The 17,524-nt window shown below is 34.9% G+C and overlaps 1 protein-coding gene across 1 annotated transcript in view; it reads right to left on the bottom strand.

The window, feature by feature from the left end:
• Positions 1–269: 269 nt before the first annotated feature.
• Positions 270–17,524, bottom strand: part of LOC134746286 (homeobox even-skipped homolog protein 2) — a 90,149-nt gene continuing 72,894 nt past the window's right edge. Inside the window, exon 4 of the mRNA XM_063680645.1 lies at positions 270–803. Coding sequence (XP_063536715.1) covers positions 375–803 — 429 coding nt within the window. The 3' untranslated portion in view covers positions 270–374. The remainder of the gene's footprint in view (positions 804–17,524) is intronic.

The raw sequence follows: 17,524 nt of genomic DNA, 5'->3' as shown, positions 1-17,524 counted from the left end.
CCTCCCTCCTTTCTTTTATAGCGATTAATATAGTCTAAGGATTTGACCAAAGCAGCAACAGCCACTATTAAGCATTGACTCACGTTAGACCGGGCCGGGTCCGGGCCGGAGCTTCCGGTGCTTCGTTTTCTATGGAAAGCATCATGGTATCACCTGTCATAGAAAATAAAGCGCCGGAAGCTCCGGCCCGGACCCTTCCCGGTCCAACGCGAGTCATCTTTTAAGCTTAAAACTATTGTGAGCACTCCAACGAAAGTATAAAAGTTTAAAATGAGATGCCATAGCTAGCGATTATTTTTCCAGTATTTTTTTCAATGCGATTTTCTATGATTAGCACCTCAAAATTCGAAAATAATTTGACAGTATTAAAAATTTCACATTTCTACGTCTCTACTATCAAATTTAATTTCTTTTACTTCCTCAGGGTTAAAACTCTTAACTGAGACCTTTCCTATCTCGGAAATATCCGTACTTGACAACTTATTGGTAATCTTAGTGATAGATATCCTACTTTCTATGTCATTAGCATCACAAATGCTTTCTAATATTACACCTTTTTCAACTTTCCTCGGTTTTGGCACAACACTTTGGGTGACTGGCTTAGTACCCCTTAATTTTTCCGTGAGTATCTTATTGCAGTTCTTTTTGGACATGTCTATAGCTAAAGGGTCTTCTTTTAGTTCTTTTAAGTCTTCTTTTTTTTCTTCGGGCTTGTTCTGCTGTTTGAATTCTGCTACTTCTGCGTTCGTTATATTGTCTTTTTTCTTCCATTTCGTTCTTCTGTTCTGGAACCATATTTTTACCTGGAATTGAAAAAAGGAGTATGTTAGATCAAACGAATGACAATTAAAATATTACTTTTGAAGCTTACAAAGCATATTTAAACATCAAATTATGTCGCTTAGTCGTACTAAATAGTAGAGTGGAAAAACTACAACAACAATCAAAGGAAATGAGGGACTACTTTATTGTCTTTATTGTTTTGAGTTTTAGTCAGAATCGTCTGTTAATTATTTATTTCCACAATAATTATACCTAAACTGAGAATTGGTAGAACAGGTAGTATCTATATAATCATAAGTTACATTATATAAGAAGTTTAGGTATCTTGCACGTTATGGTGTGTGTTAAAAAACTCAAACTATATAGTATACCCAACTATACACTCGTAATATGGCTTCGCGTATTTTGAATTAAACACATTATTGCACAGCTGATCAATAACCATGATTCGTTGCAGCTGTGTTACTTTTTGCAACTACAAGTCGTTATGTTTTTTACCCAGTAAAAAAACGGAAGTTTATTTCCGACATTTAAGCATAGGTGCATATATAATATTTGAATAAGCTGGAAATTGGCATACTCGTCGCAACAATCGCAAGCACGCGAAAGCAATAACCGAAAATGTATCCACTGTTTAGAGAGCAGTGATATCACGCATACATACGCGTTAACAAACAGTTAATTACGACGTGATCGATCCGCGCCCCGGGGATGCAGGCATGGACCGCCACTGATCGAGCTATCGATATCGATACTTCCTTGATAATTATTATATTTAACAAGAACGACGAAGATGCTGATCAACTTATCGATATCGAAGTTGTGGAAACAAGGGAAATGGTTAATGGCTTCGATCAAGCTATCAATATAGACGTTTTCTCGATAATTATTTAATTGTGTAAGTACATTAAGTTGCGTGAAGTGAATCTAATAACTACTTTCATGTATTAAAATACAATATAAGTAGGTATACAAACATACGATACGTGTGCTAAACTATCATATTTCATACTAAACGAGACTTCAATATTGCAGTACATACCATCAAAAAATTAAGAACTTTCAAAGTGCAGTGTTTTTATTTCATCCAAATCACTCAGATTAGGTAAACATGGTAGTTGTAATAACTTAAACTATAACAAGCTGAAAATTTAAACAAAAACTTGTATAAAAAGATTACCATTTCCTTAATCAGGCTTTATAATTAGAGGTTTTTAAAGGTGTGTACATAAAATGTACTCTTAGTGTACATTTTAATTTATTTGTAGGCTTAGTTTTAAGTAGCACACAATGAAATAAGTATCACATATAATTAATTTTGTTATTGCAATAAAATTTAATATAGCGTTGAATACATTTCAGGCTTAATTTACACACGAGGAATGTATGTGGTAGGTATGTGTAAATATTGAAGCAACCAAATGCACTTAATGAGAGCATATTTATAAACTGTTTGCCATAAGCATCTTTTAAATTTTAAATTGATAACGTACAACCTAAATATAATATTTAATTACTTAAAGACCTCGCGATGATAAGCTTTAAACTGAATAAATGTATGGCTCCGCCATTTTGAAAAAATCCAAAATCGGAACCGACAAAAAAATCTATTTATTCATCGAACCTGCTTACGAAATTTCATGAGAATTGGTTGATAATTGCGACCTGTAGAAGAGAACATCCGGACATACGAAAGCATTTTTGCTCAAGTTGAAACGTAGACCTTCGCTAACGCTCGGTCAATCAAGACTCATGCTCTAAGGCTGTAGGCTGTAGCTCTAAACATCCATCGATAGACATAGTAATGTTAAGTGCTAGGTAGGTACCTACTTTTATACGCTACCTACCTAGCTTGCAGATTGTGCTGTAACGTATCAACTGGCAATCAAAATAGCAATCCATCGCGAATCTTGCGTCTGCGTACTACGTCAAGTCAGATTAGTGGCTAGTTCTTCCTATGACTGCTCATGCTATCATCTCACAATCTAAATATATAGGTATAAAAAATGCTGCTGTAATTAATAATATAAGTTAAATATAATCATAACAGCAATTCAACACGGATTGTAATGACGCAGGCGGTGGATGAATACGCATGACGTCTCACGACGATACAATGTCTCGTCTAATTATTATTAAGGGAAGTTCATTTAAACACCATCCATTGGTTGGTATATATTGTAATATGTAAGCGTTATCAATATCGTAATACAAATTTAACAGAGGCTACAATGGGTTATTTATGGCTTACCTATATACGTATCTGCAAATATATATTAGATTAGGTATTAGGTTAGGTTAGATTAGGTACTTAGTTAAGTGGGGTGAAGTGGACTGTTCACGTCTCTCCATTCATTTAGTAGGTACAATAATATTAATAGAAATATATATTAGGAAAATATTGAACGCCGTAAGAAAAGTATGTCGCATAAGAACCTAAATAATGAATAAGTATGTACATAATATATTAGGTTGCATATTGCGACACTCAGCGGAGCATTGTAGCTCGAGATTAGACGTGTCTTGGTTCTCCTGGGAACCATTTTGGCTGCTTGCGTCAATTGACTTAGAGCTACAACAGACATTATTATTACAGATTATAATTATAGCCTTGATTGTTACTTAGGTAACCTTAACAAGAATTTAAAGATGTCAATTGCTTTCAGGTTAGCAGGTAAATTAATTTTCCTCTCAGCAGCTCGAACACTCCCTGGAGTGTAGAAAGTGCGACTTTCCTCACTCCAGGGAGTGAAACAAAATAGCCTTTTAATTTAGTGAAGGCCATAAACTGCCACTTAATACTTCGGGGTCTATTACAAATTCGAAATACATTTTAACCTTTAATATGTTCTCACTACTGAGGTGAAAAATTATATGTATCACACGAGAGCAAAGTTATTTTAAATCTCGTGTTTTTGAGTCCCTCGCTACGCTCAAGATTCTAACTTAAAATCTCGCTTTCTTGGGACTCAAAATCAACACTCGCAAGAAAAACCAACTTTCCTCTCTTGTTGCACAAATAACTAATCTTCAATATTATTAATGACTATCTACTTTTTTTAAAGAGCTATAAATATATCCAATCTTTAATTAATTTCTACTGAAAAAAGTGAAGACTGATTTAATGGAACAAAAACATAAATAGGCTATTTGACTAATTTTTAAAAATGGTTTTAATTTATTGTTTATGACTTAATAATTACACTACATTGATATTTCCGTGAAATTTCCTGTATTAAATATAAAAAAACAATTTTAAAGTTTATTTATTTTGAACGCGCCTTAAACGCTGTTTTTGCAAAGGGGCTAATCACGTGACACGTGTGACGTCACGCGCAAGTAAACTCAGTCAATGACCTTAGTTAATCTTATGGTTTATCTGCATTTAATTCATTATTTTACTGTAAAATGGTATATAAATGGTGTATAGTGCCGCAATGTTCAAGTACGACTATAAAAAATCCAGACAAATCGTTTGTTTCCATTCCAACGAATCCCAAAAAAAGAAAAATGTGGTTAAAACTAGTGCGAAGAGACCCAAAGACCTCGATGTAAGTAATATTTAACTGTAAATAAATATGGTAATTAAAGCAGCAGATTTTGTTGTATTTAACGAAACAAGATCTAGGTATTTACTGTATTACTACATAACCTCATAACATAGCTCTTTCAGCATTAGTAGGTAGTTAATAGCATACTTTTTCTTTCAAACTAAAGTGCAGTATGGAGATACTATTCTCGTCATCGTATTCTATATATATATATATATATATATATCGTCGTATTCGTATTATCAAAATCGAAATGTTCGTAAATAAGCAATTTCTACGTATAAATCCCACAGCTGTTTTTACATTTCTAAGTTCCGCAGCATAGTAATCCGGATTATCTTTAAAGAAAAATGCAACCATTAATGCGTCTTTGTCTGGTAGGTTCCCGTTCCCGCTATCAGCTTTCACATATTTCGGCTCCATTTTGAGATTCTTATAAATATTGTGCCACTAGATATACGGATAAATCGGAATATATCAGAAAACTGAGGAACAATAACTAAAATTAACTAAATACAAATAAAACAGTTAAAACACTCAAGACAATCAAGAATGTTTACCCGCGTGTGACGTCATCCGAGCGTTGACCAATCACAGAGCGTTCACGTCCCTGATGAAATTTCAAAAAATATTAAATTATCTTTCGTTTATTTTCCAAAAAATAAACATAATATACATTCAAATATAGTGAAATATACTTTATTAGTTTATTATCTTTCAGGATGACAGCAATTCGTTATATATTTTTAATGTTGTCAAATACCCTATTATGTCGGTTTGTACAATACAATCAGGAAAACCATTGCTTAGCACACCTGCCAATATTTGTGACTACCTATATATATAAAAAGGCTATATACGCTTGAACACGTAAAGTCAACTAATCCTTAAGAATACAGTGAAACTATATCCTACTCCAAACTCGCCGGCCTACACCGGAATTGACCGCAACGCAATCCACTTGCAAATATGCACATAATTATTATTGATTGCACATTAGCAGCGCGTGCGAGGGCAATGCAACATGCCAATCTGGCCGTGTCAGAGAAGGACCGCTGGGGCACAATGCTGTGTTACATGTCAAAGCCCTAATTGTACTGGTTGATATCGCTTTAATAACGGTTGACTGATGAGTTTGGCTAATTAGTTTGGTTGTGTGTTCCGTTGCCTCTAATAGCCTTTATGGGTTTGCATAGTAACACATGACTTGTGCTTAGAGGTCAGCGTAATTACTACTTAGTATTATGATCTTATGGCCATTATCTCATCTAGGTATATAATATTATTTTTATAAGTAACGTATGATAATAGTACATTACGATACAAGTGCGAAAAATAGGAAATTCGTGACGAGTGGCGATAAATTAAAACAACGACCAAAGGGAGTGTTTTAAATCGACACGAGTTGTGAATTACCTATTCGCACATGTATCGTACAACGTTTTACAGTACATATGGGCTATGGCCCTTTAAATGTTCGAAATAGTGACGTAATGTGCTAATTATCGCACTAGTGCGGTAAAGTAGCACCATATGTACTGTAAATAACTTTTTAATACAGTTGCTCAAAAAGTGCTACTTTTCGTGGCTGTTTAGCGTGCGGAAAGTTGGTTTTCGCGAACTAGTGCTTTTTACTATTCCAATTTTTTTTTATTTATACTTGTTCCAATTCATGACTACTTATTGATGAGTGTTTATATTAGTTTCCTTTAATCGTCGTAATCAACATAAAAACCTACTGTTAATGTAAGAATACGAAAAATATGCATATTTCATATTTTATTACTTACCTCTTCATCATTATAAGTATTATAACACTTTTATTTTTAATGTTGAAAAACCGTTCTCAATAAGTTGTCTGAATGGAATGGAACGCCTTTCAAAAAAGAGGCGTATTTTCTTACTGCAAGAATGTTTTAAGTTTCCAAAGGCAACATTCGATATTGTTTTTATAAATATACGATACACAAATAATCGTAAATAACGATATTTAGGTAATAATAGTACAATGTTTTAATATTTACAATTGTTTCTGTCTTATAGAACATGCATTTGGAAAAAAAACTTTTATCGAAGTGGTATCAATAATAATAATACAATCTATTCTAGTCGAATAAAAGCTAGAAAAACACCTCTTCATAATGTCAATGTCAATGATATCACAGAATTAATAATATAAAAAGTTACGCATTTCATTCCTTAATACTTGTTGCTTTTCCCTTTTTTTTTGCAACTGTATTAAAAAACGTCGTTCGATACACGTGTGGATATCATTCTTCACTCGTCTAGAGTCTTGCCACTCGCCTACGGCTCGTGGCGGTAATGGCGGCGTCTCGGTACTCGTGAGGTGATGACATACTTTCCGCACTAGCATCGAAATGTACTATTACAGTACACTTCTTTTTTTAAGCTATTTTAATATTGAAATAAGTATTTCCTAATATAAACAAAAAAATGCACGATTGATTACATTGACACATAATATTCTTTGTTTTATTTTTTGTGTTGCGTCGTGCAGTAATTAATACATATACTTATTTTATTTGTATTGTATTGTGAAGCTTAAGTGTGCGGACCAGCACATGATATTATATATATATATATATATATTGCCGATCGATTTCAATTAAATACGAGTAGCATTTTGCAACCGCATTTACAATTTAATTTGATGAGATCTTGTTTGTTAAACGTTTGTTTACAACTCGCTTTATTTCATTTGGTTGATTGAACCGACATTGCTTTTTCAAATGTAAAACAGCGGTATAAAGTAAGTACATAATATAATCAGCATAGAATCTAAAAAATAGGGTATATTCAGGTTTTATAATTCATTTAAAAATAATAATTAAGAGTTATATTGTGATTTGTGTGTTATTAACAAAAGAAGGACTGGCATGCTTTCGTTTTTAATAACGAAAATTTGAAAAGTTTATTTACTGGATCGTTTCATTAGTTATTCACAATAATCCCGCCTCAAAAGTTTCTTATTAAATGATAAGCTATTTGTTAATCGATTAGTAATAACAGTTATATCACGTTGTGTTACGCAGATGTGCTGTAAATAGTTACCCTAACGTGACATTGTCACAAGTCCGCTAGATAAACCCATTTCCGTGGTAATAATTGGTTGGCTACATAAATTAGGTACATTAGAGTATTGCGACATATAAGATATACATGAACTAGGCGTAATTTATGCAATAAAAGGACATGCTATATGTAATTGGAGATTACCTTTTTTCCTTGACTCTGTAAATAGTGTTTAGAACGTGCAAAGCTATTTAATAATACACGCAAATAAACATAATTACGGCAATCATCCTGCGTGTGTCGCAACAGTCATAAAATGTGCCTTAATTTAAGTGGATGTTTGTTAATACAAGCATAATAATTTATATAGGTACGTTACACCGTTACCCGTTCAGTGAATAATTTGTAAAATTCCCAATAGCATTGAAACAATAGCTGACCTGATCGGGAACGTAATCGAAGACAGTGTTGAGGGCAAAGAAGCCGTCATTGATTAAGTGGGAGTGTGATTGAGGGAGGGGGGATGAGTAATTGTAGATTAACAGGCTTAGTCATCGGCCTCGATATCCGCTGGCTGAGATGCGTAGGGGTAGAATGATATCGATAAAAGACTGTCAATTTCGAATCTCAGAAGTAAGCTATCAGATAATATTGAGATTTTGATGAGGCTTCTGGATTGAGAGTCATATACGTATCTACTATTTATTTTAACACTATTAATTAGTGATAGGGTTCCTGTAGCAATAAGCAGACAAACTAATCTATTTCTTGGAAAGAGTGTATCACATTTTTAACGACGTCGTATATCTGGTATATCTGATGCAGGATGTCACCGTAAATAACAGATACTTACTTAAAAATTAAAATGTGTTTTCTTCAGTTAATACTAATTTTCCTAAATAACTTTGTTGATATACGTCTTCCCTTGTTAAACATTGTTTACCAGAACTGAATTTTGTATTTTATGATAATTATTTAGAACACTAGTACCTCTACCACCAGTTTGACATTGATATAAACGCTAGCGTGTGCGTAACTTACTTTCTAATATGCATCTCGCAGATCTCGCTCGTACTCGCTTATTAGTACGAGCGAGATGTATAGACAGTAGGTTACGCAAAAACGCATTTTAACTTGACACGGGTTTTTGTGGTAGCTTATCATTTACCTCATTAGCAACGTCCGAGTTCTACACTTCCAGTTACCTACTAAGAAGCTAGGAACTAGTGATGTACCGACTATGGTTTTGGCGGGCCAACTAGCTGACTAATCGGCGCTGGGATGGCCGATTAGTCGGCTAGTCGGCCAAGTTCATAATCGTTACTTCCCGATAAAAGTTACATTCGTATGGCCACTGCAGCAGCTTTCTATAAGTTCGGGTGCATTAGAAAAACAATTGTTTTGCTCTTTGCATCATCGCGCTATAAATAAACAATTTCAACTGACAGATGTTCTGTGCTGGTTTAAAGACCTAACGTCTAGTCGTATAGTGTCCCAATTCAATAATTTGTGACATTGTCCCGATCAGCAGTACACCTTGTTGGAGTTGTTGGGGACCTACCCAGGAGCTTATATCCCGTACGTAGTGGCAAATCAAATATCCCATCCCCAATGGCTATGGACTTTACGAGCAATATGCTCCGCAATCACACATATAACATTAATAATTCCCATGATAGATAGATAACCCATCTCATTCTTAATTCGATCTCGCAGGGATATTCCAAGCAAAACTCTCTCTCTCTCTCTCTGTTGCCATTTGAGCACTTTATACTAACATAATACTTGACATCTTAGTAGGTCCTAGCAGCTTAATTAAAGTCGCCTCAAGTAATAGAAATAATAAATATTATTACCTACTGTATGAAGAAAAACCAATTTTGCACCCTAAATACATATTTGAGTAAACTGAGTATAAAACATTTGATTAGTATTGGCTGTTTATTTTGTTTATGCTCAGTTTTTCTGTCACTAATAATAGGCCGAATAATCGGCCTTTTATGCCGACAAGTCTCCGACTAATCGCCGACTACAAATATGGCCGGATAGTCGGTGACTAGTCGCACACACGCCTACTAGGAACTAATTGATTTATATTAAGAAATTCGTATATTTACCCCCTCTCAAGTAGGTACTTGTTGAAACCTACCTACTTGTTGAAAGGGGGTAAAGTCAAAGCCTTTATGGTGACACTTTTATGTTAGGTATAGATAAGTAGGTAATGCATTTTATTACATTAGTTTAAGCAATCGTAGCTCACTTTCATACTAGTTTGCTCTAATTTAATACCTTGACACACATTCCTCGTCATATACTTACCTACCTAAATGTATCACAATATAAATACATTCAGTTAATTAAGTGGCAAGCCGCACAAGTGCGTGAGTGTTTAAAGGCTAATTAAATAGTTTGTGTTTAGTGTTGTGGAATCGTAAATCTAATAACCTTCTGCAAATCTTGTCCTGAAAATATAAATTTTATAAAGCTTCACTACACCTTAAATGATTAACAGTATTTTCAAAGTTTTCTTAACAGCGTTTTCATAGTTTTATTTCATGAGTAACTATCGCGGTAACCGAAGACAAAATTAAGTATTTTCAAAGTAAAAAAATTTGATATTCCGTTAAATTGCCGCATACCTACATCACTATCAAATAAGTAAGTAGTAAGTACAGTATCGGTTCTGAACTAGTGAAGTGGATGAGTTTTACACTTCACGTCTCACCGGGAGATTTTAGTCTAGCTTAGTGGCCTCTAGGGACAACTTGCAAGATCTCACTGGTATAACTAATAAATGCTCAGTTTTATCTTAGCACTATTTCATAATAGGTTTTTTTTTTCACTTAAGTGATAGGTACCTACTGGCCAGTGGTGGAGCATTATATCAACAATTACGAGTACACTTCAACCTGAACTCAATTAGCTGACATATACACTTCTTAAAGAGAAATAAATATAAAGTGACAAATTGTTATAAAATAAATAAATCGTGGACGGCTTGCATATATACTAGGGTTGCCATAAGTCCCGAGACATAGTTATAGGTATAGGTAAATATATGTTGTCTTAATTTTACTAATTAAATATTCTTTATGAACCATTAATTGGACAATAATAGGGCAGGTATGCCGCTAATCATACGACCGTTCTATCTTCTCCATAATTAGACTAAGTAATTAATCATACGGCTAATTAATATTCGAACCGCAGCTCTCAGTGCAATGTGATGATAATGTAAACTATTGCGCTATTTAGTGTAGATGATATGGCCGATACTAAAAGATATGGATACTATTTTCATTTGCGCTCTTTGGTCATCAATTGACCAGAATTAAATATCTATAAGTATCTACAACGACGTAAAAATCGCTTACTAATATGTTAAAATTGCGGTTGTTACGTCGTTAGTATATTTACTCGTATAGATTCAAATTTAAGTATCAATTTATGTATTTGATAAATGTACTGTCATCAAATTTTACATAGGCCAGGCATCGGAAAATTAAATTAACTATTTTTTTCTCTCTATGTCCAACAACGACAGATATTGCGTGTCGGACGTGCCTCGATTGTCCTTTCTCAGTCTGCCAATCAGAAATTGAAAATACCTATCGAAACGGAGGCTATAGTCACGAACACGGATTGGACGAGTCCGATTGAACATCTAATAATCTAAGTGTCCACACAGATACATACATTTTAAACAAAAAGGTCTCTAAGTAGGTACGTTTAGCAACGGTTATGCTCAACAACGTGATGAAATTACAAAAATGCGTGTGAAAATCATTCAGTGTGGTTATTAAATATTTCCACTGGTAAATTTGCACGTTTAATTTTTCTTGTTCCAATGAATTGAATATATTTTTAGAAGAGTTAAGCAGAATAAATCTACATGCCGTGACTGTCGAAAAGTGATGGCAGCATAAATCTTAGATCAGTAAAGTGTAATTTTTTACATGTAGGTACTCGTATCAACTCTTCAGTCTACACATAGGTAGGTACACATACTGGTTGGGGATGCACCGAAGTTAGTATGCAGGGGAGTCAGTTACCTATCTTTGCAGCAGACTGTACATTCATGTAAGAATTTGGGCGTAAATGCCAAGCCTGTACTTTAGCATTACAATTCGTAAGTGCGAAGTGTAAATAATAACAATTCTGATCTCGCTAAGATGCACTAATGGATGACGCAGCTGGGCGGCTGCCAGCACTTGACGCCGCGGCCAAAAACTGCAGATATTGCTATGGGATTGCAGCAAGATGTCAGTGGAATGGAAGTGCCGTGGGCAAGGATTTTAAACTTTTAGTGTAATATGTGTATTCTAATAATAATTAATATGAATGAATACTTATATAACAATAAATAACAATGACTAAATTTGCTCAATGAAAAAAACAAAGAAAATCGTTTGGCCATGCCACTCTTGATTGAACTCATTTTTGAAAGGAAATGAAAAATCAAATAATGTTCTATTCAGCATGACCTATAGGTATACATAATATGGGTCTCTATTGTTTGACATAGTTATTGAAAGTCATAATGTAATGATTGTCATATTATCATTAGTCATAATTTGGTTTTTCTCAGAAACGCGTAACTTTTCAGGATTGCCATAAAACAAACCTAACCTAACCTAACCTATCTAAAGGATAACCCGAGGAAAATCTTTAAAAGTTAACGGCTTCAGAATTATGACTAATGATAATATGACAAGCATTACATTATGACTTTCAATAATTATGTCAAACAAATGGACCCCACATAAATATACATAGGTATATGAGTCATACACATTTTATCGTATGCTTAACTCGTTAGCGTTTTTCCTGTAGACATCGCAAGGTTAAGATAATCAAAATGCTAATTTTTACGCTGCACCCTTACAAGTAGGACATTTTTTTCGGTACTTAAACTAAAATAAAGAAATCATGACATATATTTACCCAAGTAGTTAAACTTTAATTGTATTGTCAACAGAAGTGGCCTTTTTCTAAAACGCATTTGACCCATTTGTTACTCGTATTAAACATTATAAGTCGTTGAATAAGGTAATGCTCCTACCTCATTTTCTAAAAATTATAAAGTACATAGATAGTCAACAAACTCATCTTCGTAGTACAATTTGTGGCACATCCAGGCAGGTCATATCTTCGGGCAGTCAAGCTGTCTAGTGCATTGAGACCTGCGCTTTCATATCAGAACTGCATTTCTCGAGTGTTACCTGCCTCCGGGGACTTTGATGTTGCCAGCTCACACTCGCAGATTGCTTGCACGAGTGTTTACACTTATAGGTTATCTTTATGTATTTACACTAAAGATACCTATTAGAGAGCTCGTAACATTAAGTAAGTATGAAGGTAAATATTAAATGGAACGTTGGGCATGAAAAGTCGTTGGAAAATTTAGTGTCCACATTTTTACTTCCGTTCATCAATCAATCAATCTTTAATGTCAAAAACACATGTCAAAAATTACAATACAAATAAAATTAAAAATACACAACTTATGTGGCGTATTCATTAAGGACATTCACTATCCAGTCATCATGTTTCTGCCACCAAATAGGTATTAAGAATATTTTTTTACCTTCAATTAAACTTAAAACTTTTACTGGGATTTTATTGAATAGGTAGTATTTTGTCACGTTATTTACCTATATAATCAATATAGCGACTGGCTTAAAACACACATTATATAAATATGAAATATAATTATTCTTATTTTAAGAAAATATTGACTGTAACAATAATAGCTAAGTTAGGTATAGCCTGACAAGTCGTAGCTGAACCCTAGGATAGTGGCGCTACAAACTGCTTTATACTTAGGTATATGGAAATAATGTGCATATATCTTGGCATGATTCTAATGTGAATCCATAACTAGTACCTAGTACCTATTTATTATATAAATGCGAAAGTAACTGTCTGTCTATCTGTTAACTACCTCTTCACGCTTAAACCGCTGAACTCATTAAGATAACATTTGGTATGGAGATATTTTGAGGCCCGAGGAAGGACAGTTTTTATCAATCATCATCATCAACCTACTCAGACGAAGCCGGAAGAAAAAGTTAGTATTTAGGGTGTCGGGGGTAGTTAGACATAGTTTTTTTAGAACGCGATATAAAAATAAGTTTATATGTAACTAAAGAAATATTTATTTCTTCATAAACTGAACAATTAATTGACTTTCGAAAATGAAACAAGTAAAAAAATATTTCAATTGAGATCAGCTTGAAAAAATGTTTCAACCTAGGTTAATTGACCCTACAAATTTGAAAATATTTTGGTCAGTTACCTATATTTTTTATTTATTTAATCTTTTTTGCACAAAAGAAAATATAAACGTACAAAAGGCGGACTTAATGCTACAAGGCATTCTCTACCAGTCAACCTTCGGGCAAAGCAGATAACTTGTAGGCGGTGCAACATCATATCATACCTATACATTATAACCTATGCTTTATTGTTATAATGATAATTATATAGTTTTTTTTACTATAAAAGATAAAAGTTATTGAAGAATTAGTATCTACCTAAATACGAGTAAACCTCCATATAGACCCTATAGCAAACTAACTACATACGAGTTTCCCTAAAAACACGTATCCTATGTCCGAAAGGGATGGTCTCAAGGAATTTTCAATAGGAGTAGCAGAGAAAGCGCTTTAATAATTTCTCCTTGTCTTAATTTTAAATTTTGCATGCTTCCCTTGATTTTATAGTCGCCTTGTTGTTCCCCACTGAAGCTAGGTGGGCAATAATGAACCCGAACTATGTAGGTTGTTTTAGTAGGTATGTTGTTAGCCATGCTAAAACGTGTTTGTAATTAATATTGATATCATACTTTTAAGGACGGTCAGACCCAGGGCAGAAATCCATCCTGACCTGTGTCCTGTTGACAACCTTTGGGTACTCAATTCTATAGTGTCCTAGATTGAAACGGGCTAAGCAATCTGGATTATATCGATAGTATGGCAATACCTTTTGATTTATTTGCAATTCTGCTTTACGTCAATTAAGCATCAATTGCTTGACCTCATATTTTGTATCAACAACTTAATTTGCATTTAACATTCACTAGTTATTTCTCGCGACTCTGTTCGCGTAAATCTTTGCACCACTCTCCATTTTCACCTTAAATAATACCTACCTATGGACATCAATATGCAATAGCAGATATATAACTAAAATCATAGGCTTATAGCTATTTGGAAGTCGCTAAATCGCTGGATGTCTCAATTGTTTTTGTGCAATGCCACAAGAGGCCCGATATTTGCAAAAATAAATAACATTAGTTAAGTATGGGCATAGTGAAATTTGCTGAGCCGGTAGGGCAATGACGACTTTCGTTTTCATTATCATGTTTTGCAAATATAGCGGAGTGCTTAATAGGCATATAAAAATATATCACTTGACCCTTTTTACCTACATCAACAAGTGGACTTTATAGTCTTAGACATTCTTGCTATCTTTATTCACTTTGAATAAATAAACGCATCAAAATGCACCTATAATAATATAGAAAACCTCATAAAACCCGAAACATGATTCGACACCTTCGTAATTGTCTCACCATAACGACATTCTTATTAGCTATTTCGTTTTTCCTTTCGTTAAAAGAAAAACTGTAACATTACAAACGACCACATTTTTCATCGATTCAGTTCGTTCAGCGAATGGGTGCCAAACAAAACAGCAATTAGTATAATCAATGAATTTTAAAACGAAAACGTGCCCACGCGCAGTTCTGCCTCGCTGTCATTGGCTAGCCTAATCTAGGCCGTTGAATTCATGCGCTCCTATTGGTCGGCTCATTTTTACAAGTATTTGGCAACGCTTCAAGGGGTGGAGCATGAGACTGGAAAATAAGACCGGTTTAATTTGAAACAAACGAGCTGTCAGCTGTCAGCTTGACTGTTATAATTATTGACAGGGCTATTTGGGTCACCCATTACTTAACACTGTGATTAATGAACTGATAGTGTTATTTTTTCTTTGTTTGAATAGGAAGTATAATATTTAGGTAAAATAATATCACTAAGTATATTATCCCAGGACCATTTTCTACACATTTTATTTAATTAAAGTTGATAGTGTTGATACTTAATTAGTTTAAATACAATGACTTCATTACTAAATGGAAATTGGACCCCGTGCACTACGATAGTATAACCCAAAGCTCCAAGACCATTTAAAACAAGTATTTCGCATTAAGTAAATGTAAATGTACCCACCTATTAAATAACTTTTAATTTAATAGCAACTAATTAAGGCGGGCTAAATCTGAGACACGACCGACGCGCGCGCACCTTTTACAGATAAGATAACGATCACGTATAAGTAAGGTTGGAATCACGCAATTTTGCTTCAACCTTTAATGTTGATAAAGATTACACCAACCTGCCTTGTCCATGATTTTTACTTAGGTAAATAATAGGTTAACATTTCTTAAAGCAAAATTCAGACGACAAAGAATGGCGTAACTTATTTTATTAGTAGTACGTGCTAGTATAAAACAAACATGAAAGTACCTAATAGTTTCGCAATACTTTAACAATAGTTGCGTGTTTCTGATTTCTAGTTAGCCTTTATAGTGCACGGAAGTTGTTTGTTCATTTCTTAGGTAGGTACTCTAGTTTTGAATATATTGGGTTTGTAAAATTAAATTGTTAAGTAGGTTTTTACTAGTGCTGTCACGAGAATGTCTATCCGATCGGATCTGCGGATCCGCTACGTAGAGCTGGATCCGCAATGTAGAGCTACGAGTCTCAATACTACTTATCAACAATAAATATCTAATAGACAGACATATCCTTAGGTACCTCTACTAACCGTAACCCGTAAGCCGTAACGTATATTTCAGGTAAATTCGGAATCTCGATTTTTCAAACAACACGTCCAGGCAGGCCTAGGACGTACCTATGTGTAAAGCGATGCCCATCCATTTTAAGAAGATATATTTCCTACAAGGCTTGTCTTTAAATTTTTGTAGTGATAAACCCTTTAAGTTCTCGAAGCACGTCGCCTTATATGAGGCGCGGGTGGGACCAATTAAGCGTAAGGCGGTGTAGGATCAATTAAGGCGCGTGTCGGTGCATTTTTATGCAAATGCACTGCGCCGGTGGTCTGCTCGCGCGCAGGTTTCAGAGCCACGTGCGGCGCATGCATTAGATGCACACATACATGTCATAGAACCTACGTAGGAACCTAGATAGAATATGTTTAGGTAGGTACATCAATTTCGAAATGTTGTTCTAGTATTCTTTTCTCATGTTTTTTTCTTACATATAAACAGCGAAAATTAATCATAGACTTGACTTCAACAATAGTGATCATTATAGATAAGTAGGAAAGTACTTAAAAACATATTTTTAATACGATTACAAACTCGCTATTCTATATTTTCTAGTAGTATCAGGCGTGTCTCACTCCGCGATTTCGTCGCGTCGCTACAAGTACCTGCGGCCGCCTCAATTTTGAGGTTTTGCCAGTAATTGCCGCACACCGCTATGGAACGGACGCCTACACGCGCTTGCGCCGCCTTGCGCGTAGTAGTCGCGTTTTGTTAGGGATTGAATCTTCTGTACCTAGTACTATTATATATTCTGTGGTAGTATCATATAAGTTTATCGCTATGGTTTCTACCGGAGAAATTCACAAATAAAAACTGGTCCTGACCATTATTATTAATATTATTTGTATCTCCTTGGATATCACGGGCCTATGCATCCCGGTCTTTTGATAGGCTTGCGTGGGGATATAAATCCAACACGTAGAGACCCCTTGGAGAGCTTTAATGTCATGTAGAACGCCTGCTGGAACCCGTTCACAGGCGCAACAATAGACACCCATGAACCGGTCGCAGCAGGCATTGGGACTATTGTAGAAAAAGTGAACAGTATACCGGTCTATGGATTGAAGTTTGGGTGGACAATGAGACTGGGCTATTGTAAAGAAGTCCGGACACCTGCCATAACAATGTTAAAACACGTTATCGAGGCAGGTGGTGACTTGCCGCTGACTAGATGGGCCCCTGAAACTGCCGTCGTGAAGACGACCAGGAGCAACACCGGTGTGAGCGGCTCAGGGGTGTCGAGAGGTGTGCGCCGCTTTCTACCCAGTGACTGTTAACAGCCACTGTGCCAACTCGCGTC

The sequence above is a fragment of the Cydia strobilella genome, chromosome 1 (genome assembly GCF_947568885.1).
Source record: "Cydia strobilella chromosome 1, ilCydStro3.1, whole genome shotgun sequence".
Taxonomy (NCBI): Eukaryota; Metazoa; Arthropoda; class Insecta; order Lepidoptera; family Tortricidae; genus Cydia; species Cydia strobilella.
This window is presented reverse-complemented; position numbering and strand designations above follow the sequence as displayed.